Source organism: Mastomys coucha, unplaced genomic scaffold, assembly GCF_008632895.1.
Source record: "Mastomys coucha isolate ucsf_1 unplaced genomic scaffold, UCSF_Mcou_1 pScaffold12, whole genome shotgun sequence".
In the NCBI taxonomy this organism is placed as follows: Eukaryota; Metazoa; Chordata; class Mammalia; order Rodentia; family Muridae; genus Mastomys; species Mastomys coucha.
The window spans coordinates 54,141,316-54,159,144 of NW_022196894.1; the positions used below are offsets into that span (position 1 = coordinate 54,141,316).

The 17,829-nt window shown below is 39.6% G+C and overlaps 1 protein-coding gene across 35 annotated transcripts in view; it reads left to right on the forward strand.

Annotated features, from left to right (window-relative positions):
- Abi3bp (ABI family member 3 binding protein) overlaps window positions 1-17,829 on the forward strand; it is a 229,041-nt gene that overhangs the window by 197,808 nt on the left and 13,404 nt on the right. For all 35 annotated transcript variants that reach the window (XM_031364086.1, XM_031364088.1, XM_031364093.1 and 32 more), the window contains 6 exons: window positions 220-294; window positions 7,597-7,671; window positions 9,357-9,476; window positions 12,191-12,319; window positions 12,848-12,916; window positions 16,006-16,215. In XM_031364086.1, coding sequence (XP_031219946.1) covers window positions 220-294; window positions 7,597-7,671; window positions 9,357-9,476; window positions 12,191-12,319; window positions 12,848-12,916; window positions 16,006-16,215 — 678 coding nt within the window. The remainder of the gene's footprint in view (window positions 1-219; window positions 295-7,596; window positions 7,672-9,356; window positions 9,477-12,190; window positions 12,320-12,847; window positions 12,917-16,005; window positions 16,216-17,829) is intronic.

Genomic DNA, 17,829 nt, shown 5'->3' on the forward strand with positions numbered 1-17,829 from the left:
ATTCAGGGTTTCATTGTAACCTGTGAAAGTTTATGACTTTCATGCCATAGTGTGATGTCTATATTCAATATTTTGGACCATGTATTTTTTTTGCATGTGAGTTGTCACTACTTTATTGCCTAGCTAAATGATTTTCAGTTCTGTGAAAAGTTTTGTTTTCCTTGGCTGCAAACTTTTAATATGTAATATATAACCTGTTTAATCCCTACTTTGTTGTAGCTCTGAACAAAACAACTATAAAACCTGATAAAACCAAATCCAGAGGGACGTCCCATAAAAATGGAGTAGGAACAGGTAGGTAATAATCATAAGTGTATTTTTCTTTGGTTGTAACAAAATTAAATGCCACCCATTTCATATAATTTTGTTAAATTCCACATCAATTTCTTTTTGTATACATTTTGGAAAATATTTGTAAAATTAGAATTTAAGGTTTTTAACTCATTTCAAAAATCAACTTCAAATATCCCTAAAAATGTTGGAAAAGAAATTTTCACTTTTCTAAACCTAGTCTACTAAATTAGCTGTCATATATAGTCTTGTTTCTCAAAAGTAATTTTAGTGAAATATTTATTACAGAATGAAAAAAGTAAGATTCATTACTTTTTGTTATTTCGAATGACTTTCTATGCACAGGTCAGTCTTCATGGTTACTTAGTTTTCCCCTTTATAATCTCCCACAGAGGCCATCACAACATCTGAAGGGCCTCTATCTGTTAGCAGTGTGCAGTGTGGAATATAAGAAAGAAGAAGCAGACTTAATTCAACACAATTAACAACTGGTTGCTATGGCTATAGTCCTATTAAAGTTTATAAACCATTCTGAAACCATCCTAACTTCCTCAGAGCTATAGGAATGGAATGGGCTTGATAAAAATTCAAAGGCCAGCTTATTTATTCCATGGGCAAATGGAACTGCTCGCTGTGTTTTTGAGATATTTTAATAATATAAATCATGTGTTTACATATACAACATGCTCTTAATAAAATTAGAATGTATTTAATGCATACATGCCATGTTTAATCAGCTCCTAGTAAGAAAGAGATGTGATGCTTGAAGATAGTCTAAAAATGATTTAGATTCATTTAGAATGTGTTTCCTGTACTTGAAGAATATGGTATCTGGAATTCTGGAAATTTAATTATTTTTCAGACCAAATGAAAAAGGATTTATAGATTTCTGAGACATTGCAGTACCTATTTGAGCCTATTTATACCAATTTCTTCCCACCTGGAAGTGGGAACTGCATAGTTTCTCAGATTGGCCTAGATAGTCTGGCTCTAACAAGAGCTATCTTCTCTCAGATCTCCTTGGGAGGAATTGAAATACACAGGTTTAATATTCAAATGATTCCTTGGAGGTTGCATAAGTAAAAATAGAAATTAGGTATTCACAGAGCAAATAACAACAAAAAAATAAAAGTTTCTATGGCCCTATTTGAGAGTTGTTGCTTCTAACATAATCAAACATGATTCTAGGACAATGAATATCATTCAAAGAGGGCAAGTAGCATTATCATACTATAAGTTACCAACAGTATGACTTTCTCTCAAGACTCACTTTTGAACCAATTTATCTGTCATTATCATCTTGTGTGTACATAAGTCATCTTTGTAATATCTTACCCATAATAGTTGGCAGAAGACAAGTGCTTTTTGTGGTCTCACTACTGGGAAGAAACTACTGCCAAACACAGGTGGAGTGAGTGGGATGGCCTTCTCTCCATTCTTTGTTTCTCTTCCAATGCCCAACCAAATGTATTGACTTCTTCTACTTCTTCTACATTGGGTTGTCAGCCTATTGAGAGCTTCTGTTGAGGATCATCTTGTTGTTCATCTTAGGTAGTAAGGTCAGCAGACAGCATCTATCCATCATCATCTTCAGGGTCAGTCTTAGCTAGATGCTACCTTAAATATTTCTTATTTTTTAATATCATTGTAGATATTTGCTTTGCACTGCACATGTTGACTTTTATTTATTTTAAGGTTAGAAAGCCTACAGAGGCTGAGGTTTTATTACAGTTATTTATTCGTGTGAGGGGGTATGCACAAGTACATGTCTCTGTCCATATAAAGAAATCAGAAAATCAGAGGACAATCTGCAGAAGTTAGTCTTCTCTTTCTATAATGTGGTCCTAAGATATAGAACTCAGTTACCCACTGAGCCATCATACTAGTCCAAGGCTCATAGTTTGGATGTGTCCTTAATCTACTATTCTGCTTTTTTTGGTGATTTCTACACATAGACACCTAGACATCACAGTTTAGTTAAGGTGTTTCCTCACCTTAGAAATTTCTAAGTTAAAAATTGATAAGGAGAAAGAGTACAGTTTATTGCCTGACTCTTTAGAGAAGAGACTTGTCTGACTTCTCTTGGAAGATGACAACTACTGGACTGGTTAGCTGCTCAACCATCACTGTTTTTTATTTTAAGTTTTTTTTTTTTTTAATTTACTTTACGTATATGAGTACACTGTAGCTATCTTCAGACACAACAGAAGAGGGCACCGGATCCCACATTACAGATAGTTGCAAGCCACCATACGGTTGCTGAGAATTGAACTCAGGACCTCACTGTTTGGAGGCTCCATACATGCCAGGCAAAGTAGAATTCTGAAGCTGACATAGAGCATGTAATCTCACAGATATCACATGATATCTCACAGATAGAGCATGCTGCACAGATGATCTCAGACTCCTCTCTCTGTATCCTAATGAGGAAAGAACACATTACTGCCCCCACATGGAGTGTGTCTCACAAGGGAAAACCAGACTCCTCAGGGTGAGGTATGTGTTTTTCTAGGATGTGGCTAACTCTTCCAGGCTGCTGGATTATTGCTCAAGAACTTTTAATTAGGTGCTAATATTTGGAGGCAAAAGCAAAGAGAACTGCCCTCCATAATATCAACCCTTTTCATCACAGGGGGTAGAATCACTGATTCATTGAAAATAGATTTCCCCTGATACAGTTGGGAATCAACAAGTTTGTTTGCAAGGTTTTGTTACTATGGCTAGAAATACCCAAAATCATTATTTCATCTTGGATAAGAAATTGCTAAGTGATGAATTACGCAAATCTGTAGACTTCTGGAAAACTTCCATATGGCAATGGTGGGCTGCACGAAGGTTCCAGTCTTGGTGCCTCCAGAGCAACTGCCCTTTAGCATGTGTGCCCATCAATCCTATTTAAGAGAAAAGAATCCAGCCCACAGGCTGGGCTAGATTGCCTGATAGGCAGTCCACAAGTCCCATTCGCTACAGTGTCTTATATTGACTTCCTTTTTAAAGTTTTCTCCTTATTATGCTTCTGTGTCCCCTTTAACCTTAAATTGCCCATGTTTACTGGTATATCGGAGCCTAGGGCTTCATTGCCTGTCTCCAGCTCTTCCCAGTGAGCCCCAGAGCTACTGTTTTCAGGGCCCTTTCCAATGATTCCAGATAATGGGCTAGATTTCAAGGGCTAATGTGTTGTTGACTTGCTGATTTATACCTAGAGATATAAATAGACTACCCTTGAGGGTGGTCACATGTCAGATATTCTGCATATCATATATTTACATTAACCCTTTATGTAGCTATGAAGTAACAATGAAATAATTTTATGGCTGGGGGTCCCCACAACATGAGGAATTGTATTAAAAGTTCTCAGCATTAGGAAGGTTGAGAACCATTTTGTTCTACTGTATTCTTCCTCCCCCTTCCTCTCCACTCTTCTCACCTTCCCACTTGCTCAGAAGGGAGGAGAACCCATGCTCCTCTCTCCCTTTTCTCTATAATCTCTAACTCATTTTTTCCATCCAGACATTTACTCATCCTGGGGTTAGTGGATCTGTGTTTGCCCTATAGGAACTGCTGAGAGCCTACAACTATTTGTTTGTGAGTACCACATGATGGTGGCATGGCATGGTTACAGGACAGATGCTTGCTAGCCAAAGTCACTAACTCTCATATAGGGTAGTACTATACCCTTCTCAACAGATAGAATATATAGGCTATAGTCGCTTAGAATTATTGTGAGGCACAGAAGGAGAAGGTGCCAATAGGAGGACTCGGTGTTTGAGAAAGAGGTTTTGGAGCTGAGAACATGTGATTCTGAGTTCCAGCATTTCCTTCCAGTAGACCTTGGGCTGCTTGTTGAATCTAGCCTTGGGTTTCCTCACTTGTAGGTCCTGGATATTATATTTCACACAGAAGCTTTGTGAACTCAAATCAAGTTGTAAATACACAGAATGATTAGACAGTACTAGAAATAAATATTTTGTTTTTGAAGGACAAAATACTTAGAGAAGAGCTTATAAGATCTACTCAAAGAACATACAACTTACTGACATTCTAGGAGTGCTTGTGTGTGTTTGTTTGTCTGTCTGTCTCTTGTGTATGTGCTACCTTTGATAAATTATGGGAAGTCAAACCTTACCAAACCTATGGAAGTATTTTTTCTTTCCCTATATGCCATTTACAAAATAATCAGTTACATGACCTAGTTCCCTGACCCCAAGGTATTAAGAACCCCGGGCATAGGAATAGCTTTTTTAGAAGAAAATTTCAAAGTCTTTCTCATTCCTCCAGAAATCAGCAGGGTTGGGTTCTTCACAGCAACAACTTCATTCTGCAGTACCAACTTCTGTATGAGTTACTTCTAGTTCCTGTGAAAAATATACCACAACCAAAACAAAATCAAGACAATGACTATTGGTCCTTACTGTTCTAGAGGACTAGATATTCATAAATGTGGGGAAGGCATCAAGACAGCCAGGAGCTGAGCAATCACATCTTAACGACTTGCTGGGAAACACAATACAGGAAGTACGACATGGCTATAAACTGCTAAAATTCACCCCTTTTCCATCAAAGCTCTGAGACTTAAAGGTTCAATAACCTCCCCCCAAAACAGGATCACTAGCAGGGGACCTAGTGTCCAAATACATGAGCCAGTAAGAGACATTCTCATTCAAACTACCACAGGCAAAACTTATCTGTGATCATTATGTCCTGCACATTAAATATATTTAATTAATGTCTTTTTACCTTCTCTGAGAGATAACTGTAGAATCAAAGTTGTTGGCACTCAGTTACTGTGGTTGTCATTGTTAATGTACGAACTGGCACATTAAATATGTTCTCTTATCTTTAATATGCAAATTACCATCAAGCTGTCAGTGCATGGATTCTTTCTTAGGATGATTGTTTCTGAAGTGAGATTCCCTACTTAGATTCTAAAAGCTGTTTTTTGTTACAATCCACAAACCACAAGAAACTCAAGAAAAAGGAAGACCAAAGTGTGGACACTTCGTTCCTTCTTAAAAGGGGGAACAAAATACTCATGGAAGGAGTTATAGAGACTAACTATGGAGCAGAGACTGAAGGAAGGACAATACAGAGACTGCTCCACCTGGGAATCCTTCCCAAATTCAATTGTCAAATCCAGACAGTATTGTGGATGCCAGCAAGTGCTGGCTGACATCAGCCTGTATAGCTGTCTCCTGAGAGGCTCTAACAGTGCCTGACTAATACAGAACCAGAGGCTCACAGCCATCCATTGGACTGAGTACAGGGTCCCCAATGAAGGAGCTAGAGAAAGGACCCAAGGAGCTGAAGGGCTTGCAGCCCCTTAGGAGGAACAACAATATGAACTAACTAGTACCCACAGAGCTCCCAGGGACTCAACCACCAACCAAAGAGTACACATGGTGGGACTCATGGCTCCAGGAGCATATGTATAGCAGAGGATGGCCTAGTTGGTCATCAATGGGAGGAGAGGCCCTTGGTCCTGTGAAGGTTCTATGCCAAAGTGTAGGGGAATGCCAGAGCCAGTAAGCATGAGAGGGTGGGGTGGTGATCAGGGGGAGGAGGGAGGGAACAGGGGTTTGTTTTTATTTTTGCTTATTTTATTTTATTTTTTATTTGGAGGGGAACCTGGGAAAGGAGATATTGTATGACATGTAAATAAAGAAAACATCTAATAAAAAATAAAAAGGAAAAAAATTGTCAGAGATAGGAATGGTTGCACAGCCTTTAATCTTCACTCTCAGGAGCCAGAGGCGAGTGAATAATCTCTATTAATTTGAGACCAGCATGGTCTACACAGTGAGTTCTAAGCCAGTTAAGGCTACATGAGACCCTGTCTCAAAAAAAGGGGGAGGAGAAGGAGGCAAAGGAGGAGGAGGAGGAGGAGAAGGAGGAGGAGAGGAGGGGGAAGAGAAGGAAGAGGAGGAGGAGGAGAAAGAAGAAAGAAGAAGAGGAGGAGGAGGAGGGGAGGAGGAGGAGGAGGAGAGGAGGGGGAAGAGAAGGAAGAGGAGGAGGAGGAGAAAGAAGAAAGAAGAAGAAGAGGAGGAGGAGGGGAGGAGGAGGAGGAGGAAGAGGAAGAGGAGGAAGAGGAGAAGGAGGCACATATCAGACAGGAAGCATTACCAACATGGCTGCCTAAACAAGACCTAAACAAGGACGGCACCAACAAACATGCCCAACATGGAAGGGAGAAATCTCACAGGGTCCCAGCCCTAATCAAAGAGCTATAAGAAACTAAGAAGTATTGAAAGTGAGAAAAATAACTTTTCTCAGGGAAGAGCTGCCCCATAATTGGTTATCTAATACCAATTAGTCATCCCTGTAATCATATACATGCAAGTAATATTAAACAGACTGGGCAGGTTATATATGCATATACATAAATGTTTGTATCTATGAATATACATATATATTTAGCAGTGTGTGTGTATCAATTAAAGGAGAAAAAAAGCCAGAGGCCATAAAATTGAGAGAGACATCAAGGTGGGGTGGAGTACATGGGAGGAATTGGAAGGAAGAAATAAAAAAATGATATAATTATATTTTAATTTAAAAAATAAAATTGTATAAAGCAAAGATATGTTTTTTAAAATGAACAGTAACACAAAGCTAAGGTGAGTCACCCTGATCCCCTGCATCCTAGGGGAGCTTCCCAAAGCTTATCCAAGGTACTCAGGCGAATGGCCAGAAAACTACAATGCTTGAAGGAGACTGAAGAGAAAAATATCACACAAAGCAATTTTGAACTGGTTTCCAACAAACAACAATGTAGAGTTCTATGCCAATCCTGGACTATTTTACAAACCCCAAGGGTAAAGATCCCTGTGTGGCCTCAACAACCTTCATACACCAGGCATGCACAGGGATATTTTTAAAGCTAGTTCAATAAATATAAACCCAACCACACTGGATTTCTAAGGTTTCTTTATGGGCATTGGGGAATGAGAGGAAAATTATCTTTTTAACCACAAAATGTACCCATAAAGACTGGCAGAAGGTGACAATTTGCCCTTGGTAAAAATCTGTCTGGCAAAGCAATACCTCCCAGGCATCCAGCCCAGGATTAATGCCATGGGAAATTATGACAAAACCCCAAATTACAGCCCGGTGCCAGCTCTACAGAGAAAAACAGAACCAAGGGATATAGGACTTTTAGTATCTTTATGTCTGGATAGTAGATGATGGTTAAAATGAGTGTAAAAGTACCAGTGTTTATGTAAGACATGCACCTTTTCCCAGACAACTCTTATCAAACACCCACAGCAAAGAATGCTTACAATTATGCCTGTTGATTGTCTCTGTTCCTAGGAACCAAGCAAGCACCTAAGCCATCTAGTACTGGGAGAAATGTGTCAGTGGATTCACAAGCCACAAGAAAACCAGGTAAGGCATACGATGTGGACTCTCTGGAACACCAGCTCAAAATTTCACAGTAACCGCAATGGCGAATGATGAATAATTTCTACATGGTTCTTGTGTGTGAGAGAACCACATTAGCAGTAGAAGCCAGCTGCTAGAGAAACATTCCAAGAGACCATTGTTGGGGAAAGAAAGTACAAATTAAATTCTTTTAAATCCTTTCAGGGGATACTAACCTAATGGTTTCTTCCTATAATACTCTGAGGAGCCACCATGGTCAAGTGCCACAAAGCCACTGGGTTCTAGACCTTTTAATTTTTCAAGCTTTGCTCTTGTGTGATTAATTATGATATAATTTGGCCTGAAATGATTTATGTTCCTGTCTTAAGAATAGACATATGGCCGGGCGTGGTGGTGCACGCCTTTAATCCCAGCACTTGGGAGGCAGAGGCAGGCAGATTTCTGAGTTCAAGGTCAGCCTGGTGTACAGAGTGAGTTCCAGGACAGCCAAAGCTACACAGAGAAACCCTGTCTCAAAAACAAAACAAAACAAAACAAAAAACCAAAAAAAAAAAAAAAACAAAAAGCAAACAAACAAACAAAAAAGAATAGACATATTATGTAATAGACATATGAAGATGACAATCCAGTCGCTTTACTTTTTAAAAGGATGTGAGAGATGCTCTCATACATTCGTGTTTATATTGCCATCATCACCTAGGCAGGTACACAGGCAGGCTCTCCCCTCCTTCTCTCCGATCTTTCATACCTCTTTTTTCTTTATCTCTTCTCCTAGTAGCCTTGAAAATACCTTAAAGTGGTATGGTATTTTCCTGAGTGGAGAATACTTCTTGATTATTTAAAATCAACACAAATAATGCAAAGAAAGAAATACATTTAATAGCTATAACTAACAGCTTAAAGTTTGAGGTATGGTGAGTTACGCCAGACACCATTAACTTTTCCAACCATCCTACAAAATAGACTCTATTAAACAAACCATAAAAAAATCATGCTACTTTCCTACTAGACAAACAAGGTTTAAAATTGTACTATTTATTGGGCTGGAGCCCTGCAACATAGGTTGTGGGTGAGTGAGCAAAGGGAGGGGTAAAATCAGCTGCTAGTCCTGTCCTCTAGCTGGGACTCCATGCACACTTCAACACTACAATGGCTTCACAGTCACGACATTGCCGATGCTGCCATGAGTGCTCTTTGATATAATTTGAGAAGTAACAGGGTTAATTATAATTGTATATTAGGGTTAGGGGATATCATGAAACACCCACAAAAAGGAAAAATTATGTATATGCTAAGCAATTCAAAGTCGAAATGATAAAATGATTTGTAGATTTCACAACTACAGACAATTGGCAATGATAAAGTTCATCAATGTTTCTGTTGTATCTCCAGGGAAAAGATGTTAAAGTCTCTCTATATGACCTTCCAAATCATGTATGTCTACATATTTTATCTAAAGTTCCAGGAGATGATTTACATATGCTAATGTGTTCCATTATCCATGAATAGCTGACTAGTTTAAGTCTAGTGGAATCCCACTATATAGTACTTTCCTGCATAGGCACTTTTCTATAAAATACGAAATCTCTTAGCACCCAACTGCTACTCTGCTGTTTATGAAGGAGCAATTATTTCAGACTGATTTGTTTTGTTGTTGTTGTAAGTACTGACTTTATAATATCTCTTAGGCTCAGTCCCAGGGACTCGTCGCCCACCCATACCACATAGGCATGCGTCCCCTAGACCTGTGCCTCCACAGAGAAAGCCTTTACCACCGAATAATGTCACCGGAAAGCCAGGAAGTGCAGGTTTGTTGGCTTACCTCTTCTCTCTCTCCATGACTGCATTTTACTAGCCAACCCAACAAGCCACTGCACACGTGACAGACAGTAGAAGTGGGGGGTGCTGTGCATTGCCAACCCCTCAGAATGAGTGGAAAATATGATATCCTGTCACTGACTTTGCCTTGTCGCCATCGGCAGTGTTACGGTGCTTGGGGAAGGCATGTGAGCGAGCAGTCAAGCTGTGTCTTACTTCCATGTTTATGCTGTCATAGAATGGTCCCACTAGACCTGCATTTTCACATACAGCATCCATCTTCTAGCGCCACAAAAAAGGTCTTAGCACTACCACTGTACTCTGTGTGGTTCTCAGTGTATATCTTTGGTACAACAACAACAACAACAAAAAAAAACTGAGTTGGTTTTGTCCTATTTGTATTTTTAATCACCCTCTCAGAGCTTGTGAGTTCTGTGATGACTTGGTGAGTTCTCTCTGAAACTCCAGAGCCCAGTTGAGGGCTGAAAATATAGAGGGAATTTGATAGTCTTAACTGAATAAATAGATGAATGGAATTAAGAACCAGTGATAACTGATCCGGTTCATAAACAGCTTCACCTCCCTCCACTTAGGGACTCTGCTAGCAAGCAGTGTGTTCCTTGTCACAGCTTAACTTCCTAAAGACTGGGTAGGTTGAAACTGCATAAAAGTTTTACAGAACTAAGAAAAGTGAATGTGTATGAAAGGTGAACATGTAGAGGGTTTTTTTTTTTTTTTTTTTGTGAAGGGAGAGATGTCATTTTTTAAACAAGATAATGAGAATGGTTTTAGGTTGTTTCATGAATCATGGTCAGTGGTCTTCAACCTGGGGGTTGAACAACCCATGAAGGGGTCATCTAAGACCATTGGAAAAAAAAATGTAGGTATTTACATTACATTTTATAACAGTAGCAAAAGTACAGTTATGAAGTAGCAATGAAAATAATTTTATGGTTGGGGGGGTCACCATAATATAAAGTCCTGTATTAAACAGTCATAGCTTTAGGAAGGCTGAGATCTACTGCTCTAGGTCCTCGCCCCACACATTATCTAGAGGAGGATTCAGTCTCTAGCTTGTGCTTCTTGGGCCTCTCTGGGTCAAGGCCCAGTGAGGTCCTCATGAGGAGACCAGGTTATTCTCATTAATTGTAATGTGAAGCAGCTGTGACATGAGTGGCACTGTGTTCAGGTCTTACTGATGAGTCCCTGGGCTGTCTGAGCTTGCTGTGAGAACCCAGGAGACCACCCCTGCAGGAGATTCTGTGGGTGAGGCTGTGTGTCTTCAGCCATAGTTCACTGGGCTTATGATCCCCTGTTGTTCTCTGTCAGAAAGTGTAGCTCTGGCACAGCCTCTCTACCGGTGAGCCTGAGGAGGAGCTATAAACATCCCATCTCTAGGATTACCTCAGCTTACAGCTTTCCATGTTCCACCAACCCCCTCCAATGAAAATGACTTCACTTTAAAACCTAGCACCTAGTACCAACAGTGATACAGTCCTGGTGATTCAGGGATCTGCAATGGATGTTTGGGACTACTCGGAGGTTCTCTCACAGCACTTGTGAACAGTCTCAGTCCCCACGTGACATCAACCATTCCTTGTCTATCTCCAAACCTCCTGAGGCTTCCAAGTCCCACTTTGCTTGCCAGGGTAAAAATGTTACCCTCCTTTCCAGCTGACTCTGTCAATCTGAAAAGCATAACTTCTCTTGGATTTGCTTAATATTTGCTTGCCACTTCCCTGTGGCCCACTCCCTCTGGGACTGAGGGCTTGTGTCTGTAGGAGAAAGGCAGGGGTCCATCTACCTGACTTAGCCATGATTGCACACTGAGCCAAAGTCTCTAAGTCCAGCAGATATCCCTTGACTGGTAGCCAAGGAAGAATTTCTTCTCCCAGGAGAAATATAAAACCCACTCTATATTACTCTTACTCTATTAAACACTCAGTCTTGCCTGGACCTGGAGATGAATTCCATTTTAGAGACTGATAAGTAGCTTTAGCATAAAGGGGTTGGGTATAGCAACTCAGAGGAGCACTGTTCTGGCCCCCAGGCATTGCTCTGGGGATCTTCGTCCTTTCTCTGGATGGCTTCCATGTCTGCCAGTTCATCTCTAAGCAAGGTCATGCCATCTCTCTGCCTTCTTTCACAGCTGACCAAATGGGTAGGTTAGCTCATTACATCAAGTGAAATATCATCCATTTGTGTTACTTCATTATTGGAAATCCTTTTCATGGTCTTTTAACCTTAAAATTGCATCCATAAGAATGATACTCAAGTTCTTCCATGATCTACCTTTCTTTGACCCTCCATGGTTAGCTGGGCCCGGGCCTTCTCCTCCCTCAGCAATCATGTTTTCCTGATATGATTCACAGACTGAAGCTCTTTTCTCTTCCTACTGATCATTTCATTTATTGGCACTCTGTGAAGACACTCTTCCCCACTGATACCCACGTTCCCCATAGATATAACCACTCCTCCTTTTTGTCCCTTCTGTGACCTTCTGTAGTTCTTTCACAATATCTGTGATGTTTCAAGATCCTTGGCTCAGGCATCTGTCTCTATCGAGAACCAGGTCTTGCTCTCCAAGCCTGGCTGATAGTGCCAAACCACATGGTGAAGTGCTTAATAAACATTTATTGAATAAATAAATTTGAAACTTGGTGCTGCTCCTAAGAAGACTTACTGCTTTGGTTCTAAATTGCAGGAATCATTTCCTCCGTCCGAGTGACTTCCCCACCCCTGAAGGCAACCCTCAAACCTATTGGAACAGCCACAGAGAGACCAGGGGCAGAGAAGAAGCAACCAACTGCTCCTGCTTCGGAGGAAGAATTTGGTTAGTGTGTTCATTCTCACTAGACACATTGCTGAGATGCTAACGTATTTCAAATTAGGGTGAACAAATTCTTGGTTTGGGGTCTTCAGTTTTTATCAATTTTAGGAAAAATTGTCTTTTCAGTTTTAGAGTAGTCTTTCTTGTCAACCTTTTGTTACAGAATATGTTCCTTTCCTTGGCAGACAGAAATGTCATCTTTTTTTGATAAAAATATAGACTATCCAATTACCAAATTAAAAAATTTAGACTACAACATTACCTGTTATTATAAACTACAGATATTTCAATTTATTAATTAGTATTAGCTTGTCATTATAATTTTTAATCCCCCATTATTACACTACAGATCACAATTAAAGGCCTTTATATTTCAGATAAAATTGTATTATAAGAATAGCAAGGGAACTGAAACTACAAGCAGTTTATCTAGGAGTAATATTATCTTTCATCTCTACTGCTTCTGTCAATGTACTGTGAATTTTTATTTATGTTTCATTAAGTTTTTCATTATTTGTTTTTCATTCTCAGGTAATACCACTGACTTTAGTTCAAGTCCCACCAAAGAAACCGATCACCTTGGGAAGCCCAGATTCATAGGTATGTCTGACTCTGCATTTCGTTCTTAGTAGGACTACTCTGTAGTAGGTCAGTCAGGTATTCACTCTATAAATATTGTAGGAGCTTGCTACCATATGAATTTCTCATATTTGTGCAAGGCAGCTGGGCAGCAGGTGCAGCCTGCTTCTGATGGACTAGCTTCAGGTCCACCCTGCATGCCTGCCTTTCGAGCTGGGACAAAGAGTAGCAGTGAGCCAGGAGATGCCATTCTCATCATGAGACAAAGTACTGGAAGTGGGACCCAAAGAGTCACACTGTGAGATCCTTTTCTGCCAGCATATGTTGACCAAAACAGTCTCATAGCTGAGCTCCAACCAATAAATGGGAAAGCATGGCTCTTTTTCATGGATGCCGAGATGACGTTAGAAGTTACTGCAAAACCACTTTCCATTGTTGTATCTATCCACAAGTAGACATTTCTGATGGTATTGATAAGGGCTCGGTTTCTCCACCCACACCAGAACTTGGTATAGTCAATTTGAAAATGCCTTTTCCATTTTAACAGGAGCAAAATATATATAATTATGTTTTTAATTTGACTCTCTGGTCTACCCTAAGAAAATCCCACAGACTTGGGTGGGTCTTCCACAATGTAAGTTTATTTTCCTCACAATTCTGTAGGCAAGGATTGGCCTCTCTCCTCGCCCTGCAGGTAGCTTCCTTCCTGTTGTGTGGTCTCGTGACCTGCACACTGTGCCTGTGAGTCCCTTCTGTCTACTAAGAACTCCAGGCTGATTAGGATAAAACTCCACACTTTTAAGTTCTTACTTAAGTTTTTATCAGCCTCTTTCTTTCTATATTTAAGTCCACCGAGGTAAGGCGAAGTCTTAAATTACTTACAATGTTAATAAATTACTGATTGACTGATCTTTGGATTCACTCTGCAAGGCATTTCCTATTTCCACTGGACATCTTTGCCCTGAAATCTGATTGGTTGATATCTATATATCCAGAAATGCTTTCTCTCAATTACATCCTTTCTTTACCTTTTACTTTTACCATGATTTAATCTCTTTTTATTTCTACTGTATTTTTTAGGCATCATAAAATTGAGAAATTACTTTTCTTATCTAATCTGACAGTTGCTGGTTTTTGTTTCTAGTTTATGGAAACTTTCAATTTATTATTGATACTTTTATGGGTAAATTTTCATCTTGCTAGTTGTCATATATATATACTCCCTCTTTTTTCTTTTGCATTCTTCCTACAGGTTATGATTCTACTTTCTGTGTCTTCTCCCTCATGACTCCTTGTTCCTGCTGTTCTGTGGGGCAGTGTGAGCCCTAACTTCTCCCCATCTGCCTTCCAGTTACAATGAAGAGCCTCGCTCTTCACACACACATGCTTCTACAGCTTCTTTCTTCCTCGTGACTTTGTGCTATTACTGCCAAGAACCATTAAACAAATTTGTTTTCTTTTTTTTTTTTAAGTAAAATAATGGTTAGACTTGGACTAAGATACTGTTGATAGGCATCTACACCATTACTGTCTCACACCTCCTATCCTTTTGTAGGAGGTGGGGAACTTCCACCCAATGAAACTTTCTTTCAACTACTGCCCTATAGTATAGGTTTGCCGGTTTTGAAAGCAAATATTTTGCCATTTTTTTAAAAGAGTATTTTTCACTGGTTATTAATTCTACATTGAACATGTGACCCCATTGCAAGGTTGTTTTTTCTTTTTTTTCTTTTTTTTTTTTCATTCTCCCCAATGAGAGACCTACTGTAACCCTCACTTTTATCAGTCTATACATATTCTCTCTCATTTAAATATTGTCTCTTTTTCATTGGTTTTGGGGAAGTTATGATTAGTATAGTTCTTGTCATATTTATTGTTCTTAAAGGTGTTTTGATTTTTAGCTCATTGAATTTGTGATTTAGATACTTAGGTCATTTGAGGTCATTCTTTCTTTTTCTTTTTTTAAAAGATTTATTTATTTATTTTTATGTATATGAGTACACTGTAGCTGTACAGATGTTTGTGAGCTATCATGTGCTTGCTGGGAATTGAACTCAGGACCTCTGCTTGCTCTGGCCCTGCTCACTCAGGCCCAAAGATTTACTTATAATTATATGTAAGTATATTGCAGCTGTCTTCAGACACACCAGAAGAGGGTGTCAGATCTCATTACAGATGGTTGTGAGCCACCATGTGGTTGCTGGGATTTAAACTCAGAACCTTCAGAAGAGCAGTCAGTGCTCTTAACTGCTGAGCCATCTCTCTAGCCCAAGGTCATTATTTCTTAAAATATTTTTGTGCTCATGCATCCCCTCCCCTACTTCAGGCACTTGAATTGTGTCCATATGAGAACTCATCAATGTTTCCCAAAGCTCACAATCCCTAATATTCATTCATTCTCTCTCCCTCTCTCCCTTTCTCCATCCCTTCCTCTCTCTCTTCCACCTGTCTGTCTGTCATGTGCTATGTCTGTAAGGTCACTGTCTTCTGTCTTTTGGTCTCTTGTGTACTAGTTCTATCTTATTTGGTTTACAGCTTATATACAGTTTTCATTGCTAGAAATTTGGGTCATTTGTATTTCCTTTCATGGGTCATTTTCATATTGCCATGTTTTCCTTGTGTAATATATTCTAGCCCCTGTGAAAGTTCTAGGTTGGTTTCAAGGACTGATTTTTCTCACCATATCCTCCTGTGACTTTTATCTTGTTGGGTGTTGGAAATTTCATTCCTAAAATACTCTTGAGGTTTTTTTTCCCCCTGGGGTACAGTTGATGATTCAGAACTGTTTGGTCCTTGTGGGTCTGGCTTTGTTTAAAGTGTTTAGATTGGTACCCATTCCTACTGTCTGAGACTCACTACCTATAAATAGTGAGGTAGGAACCAACTCTGAAGAAATGAAGCAATATCCAAAGAGATCAACACTAGATACATCTATAAATACGGTATCTCTATCAGATACCCCAGAGTACTGTCTTCAAATGCCTTCTCATGATGTGACACCAAAGCCTTCAGAGAGATGATGACATTGACAAGGTTACCTCCTCCGTCATCTTCACAAGTTTCCAGTGTGCTAACTAACTGTCAGTCTTCTTTTTCCTACTCCCATGTAGGTCCCCATGTGCGATATATCCCAAAGCCCGAAAACAAGCCCTGTTCCATCACTGACTCAGTCAGACGGTTCCCTACAGAGGACGTCATGGAGGGGAATGCCACTAGCCCACCACAGAACCCACCCACCAACCTCACTGTGGTCACTGTCGAAGGCTGCCCGTCATTTGTCATCTTGGACTGGGATAAACCTCTAAATGACACTGTCACTGGTAAGACTGTGGCACTAGGATGTGATGTTCTGGTGGGAAGCTTTGATGGCACAGTACCTAGACAGCGTGGGCCAAATTGTGACACAAAAATCACCTCTAAGGAGAAGTGAAGTTCCGTTGTCTAAAGCATCATAGGGAGACAAAGGTCTTGGCGTTTGTGATGGGCTTCTAGTTAACTGAGGACTTTAAAGCCGTATTCCCCCTTCTCCTCTCAGAATCTAGTCTTATGATTTCACCAAGAAAGTTACATAAGGTGTGTGAAGACTTGACAGCACTGATAATATTTAAAATAGTTTTCTTTTCATCAACCCAGTTTCTAAATTGGCTGAGAACTTCCAAACAGGCTAAAAATTATTTCAACTAACTTTGGAGAAATTGAAAATAAAAATAAAAAATAAAAAGTCCTTCACTTCTAGGGAACTTGCTACTTGTCTTGAGGAAATTCTGATTGTGCTATACCTGCCTAATTCCTGGTAGAAATAAGAAACTTCGAGTCATTTTTTAAACGGTTATAATGGTTATAATTTGTTTGGCATGCCTTGATTTGATGTATAGAACAGGAGAGTCAAACAAGAAAGGAGAGAAATCACAGCCAGGACTGTCAAAGGACATGCTTCCGTCCTAGTCAGCCTGAGTCCCTGAGCAACTGCTGTCAGGCCCCTCCCTGGTCAGGGACTAGTAGCATAGGGCAAGCACCTGTCTGGAGTAGACAGGAGCATTATGGAGGGCCAGGGTATAGAATAGACTTAGAATCTTCAGAAAATATGTTTTACTGTGGGTAATGGGGGGAAAAGTGATAGTCTGTCCTATAAAACCATGTGATCTGAGCAATTTCCCTTATAAACATTACCTGTGCTGAATTGTATTGCATCTGTTTCCTATGTTATGATAAGACAGCCTCTGTTCTGAGAGAGAGTGCACCTCCCCCCCCTCCTCCTTCCTAGGAATCTGCCTAGTCCTGCTTATTCCTTTAGGGTTGAGCCAGTAGATACGGCTATCTCAGTTTCTAAGAGCCAATCAGCCTTTCAGATTATCCTCATATATTAAAACATCCAAAAACTCTGACTATACACTTTGCAAATAACAAGTTCTAGTTCCTGAAACCAAATGATAAACCAAACTTTGCCCTAAAGATGTGGGCTATCGAGTTGGAATTATTTAATCTTATATAACTAATTATCTAGTACATTTCCACTTGGATAATATCTGACTTAAATAATTAAAACTGTATGATTTTTCTTTCTGAATCTGTAACAATTACTTAAATTGTATAAAATTTCAATTGTAGTGAGTCATGAATAGATTAAACTTTACTTAGCTAACTGTTTCCATAATTATTTTCTTACTAGATGCTAATGAACCACTTGGAGTCTTTCCAAATTAAAATTTTCATGGCCAAGGCTTGCATTTAATTCTTTAGCTACAATTCCACATTTAGGCATTGTTCTCTTAGTCTATATTACCAGAACATCTCTCCTAATGATGTTCTCCATAGATGTCATTTTTAACTTTAGTGTTACAAAACTATAGATTACCTACCAGCTAGCTGCTCAGCTAATACCAACTAATCCCAAATGGGAAGTAGGGAAAATGCGTTAACATGCCTGTCGGATT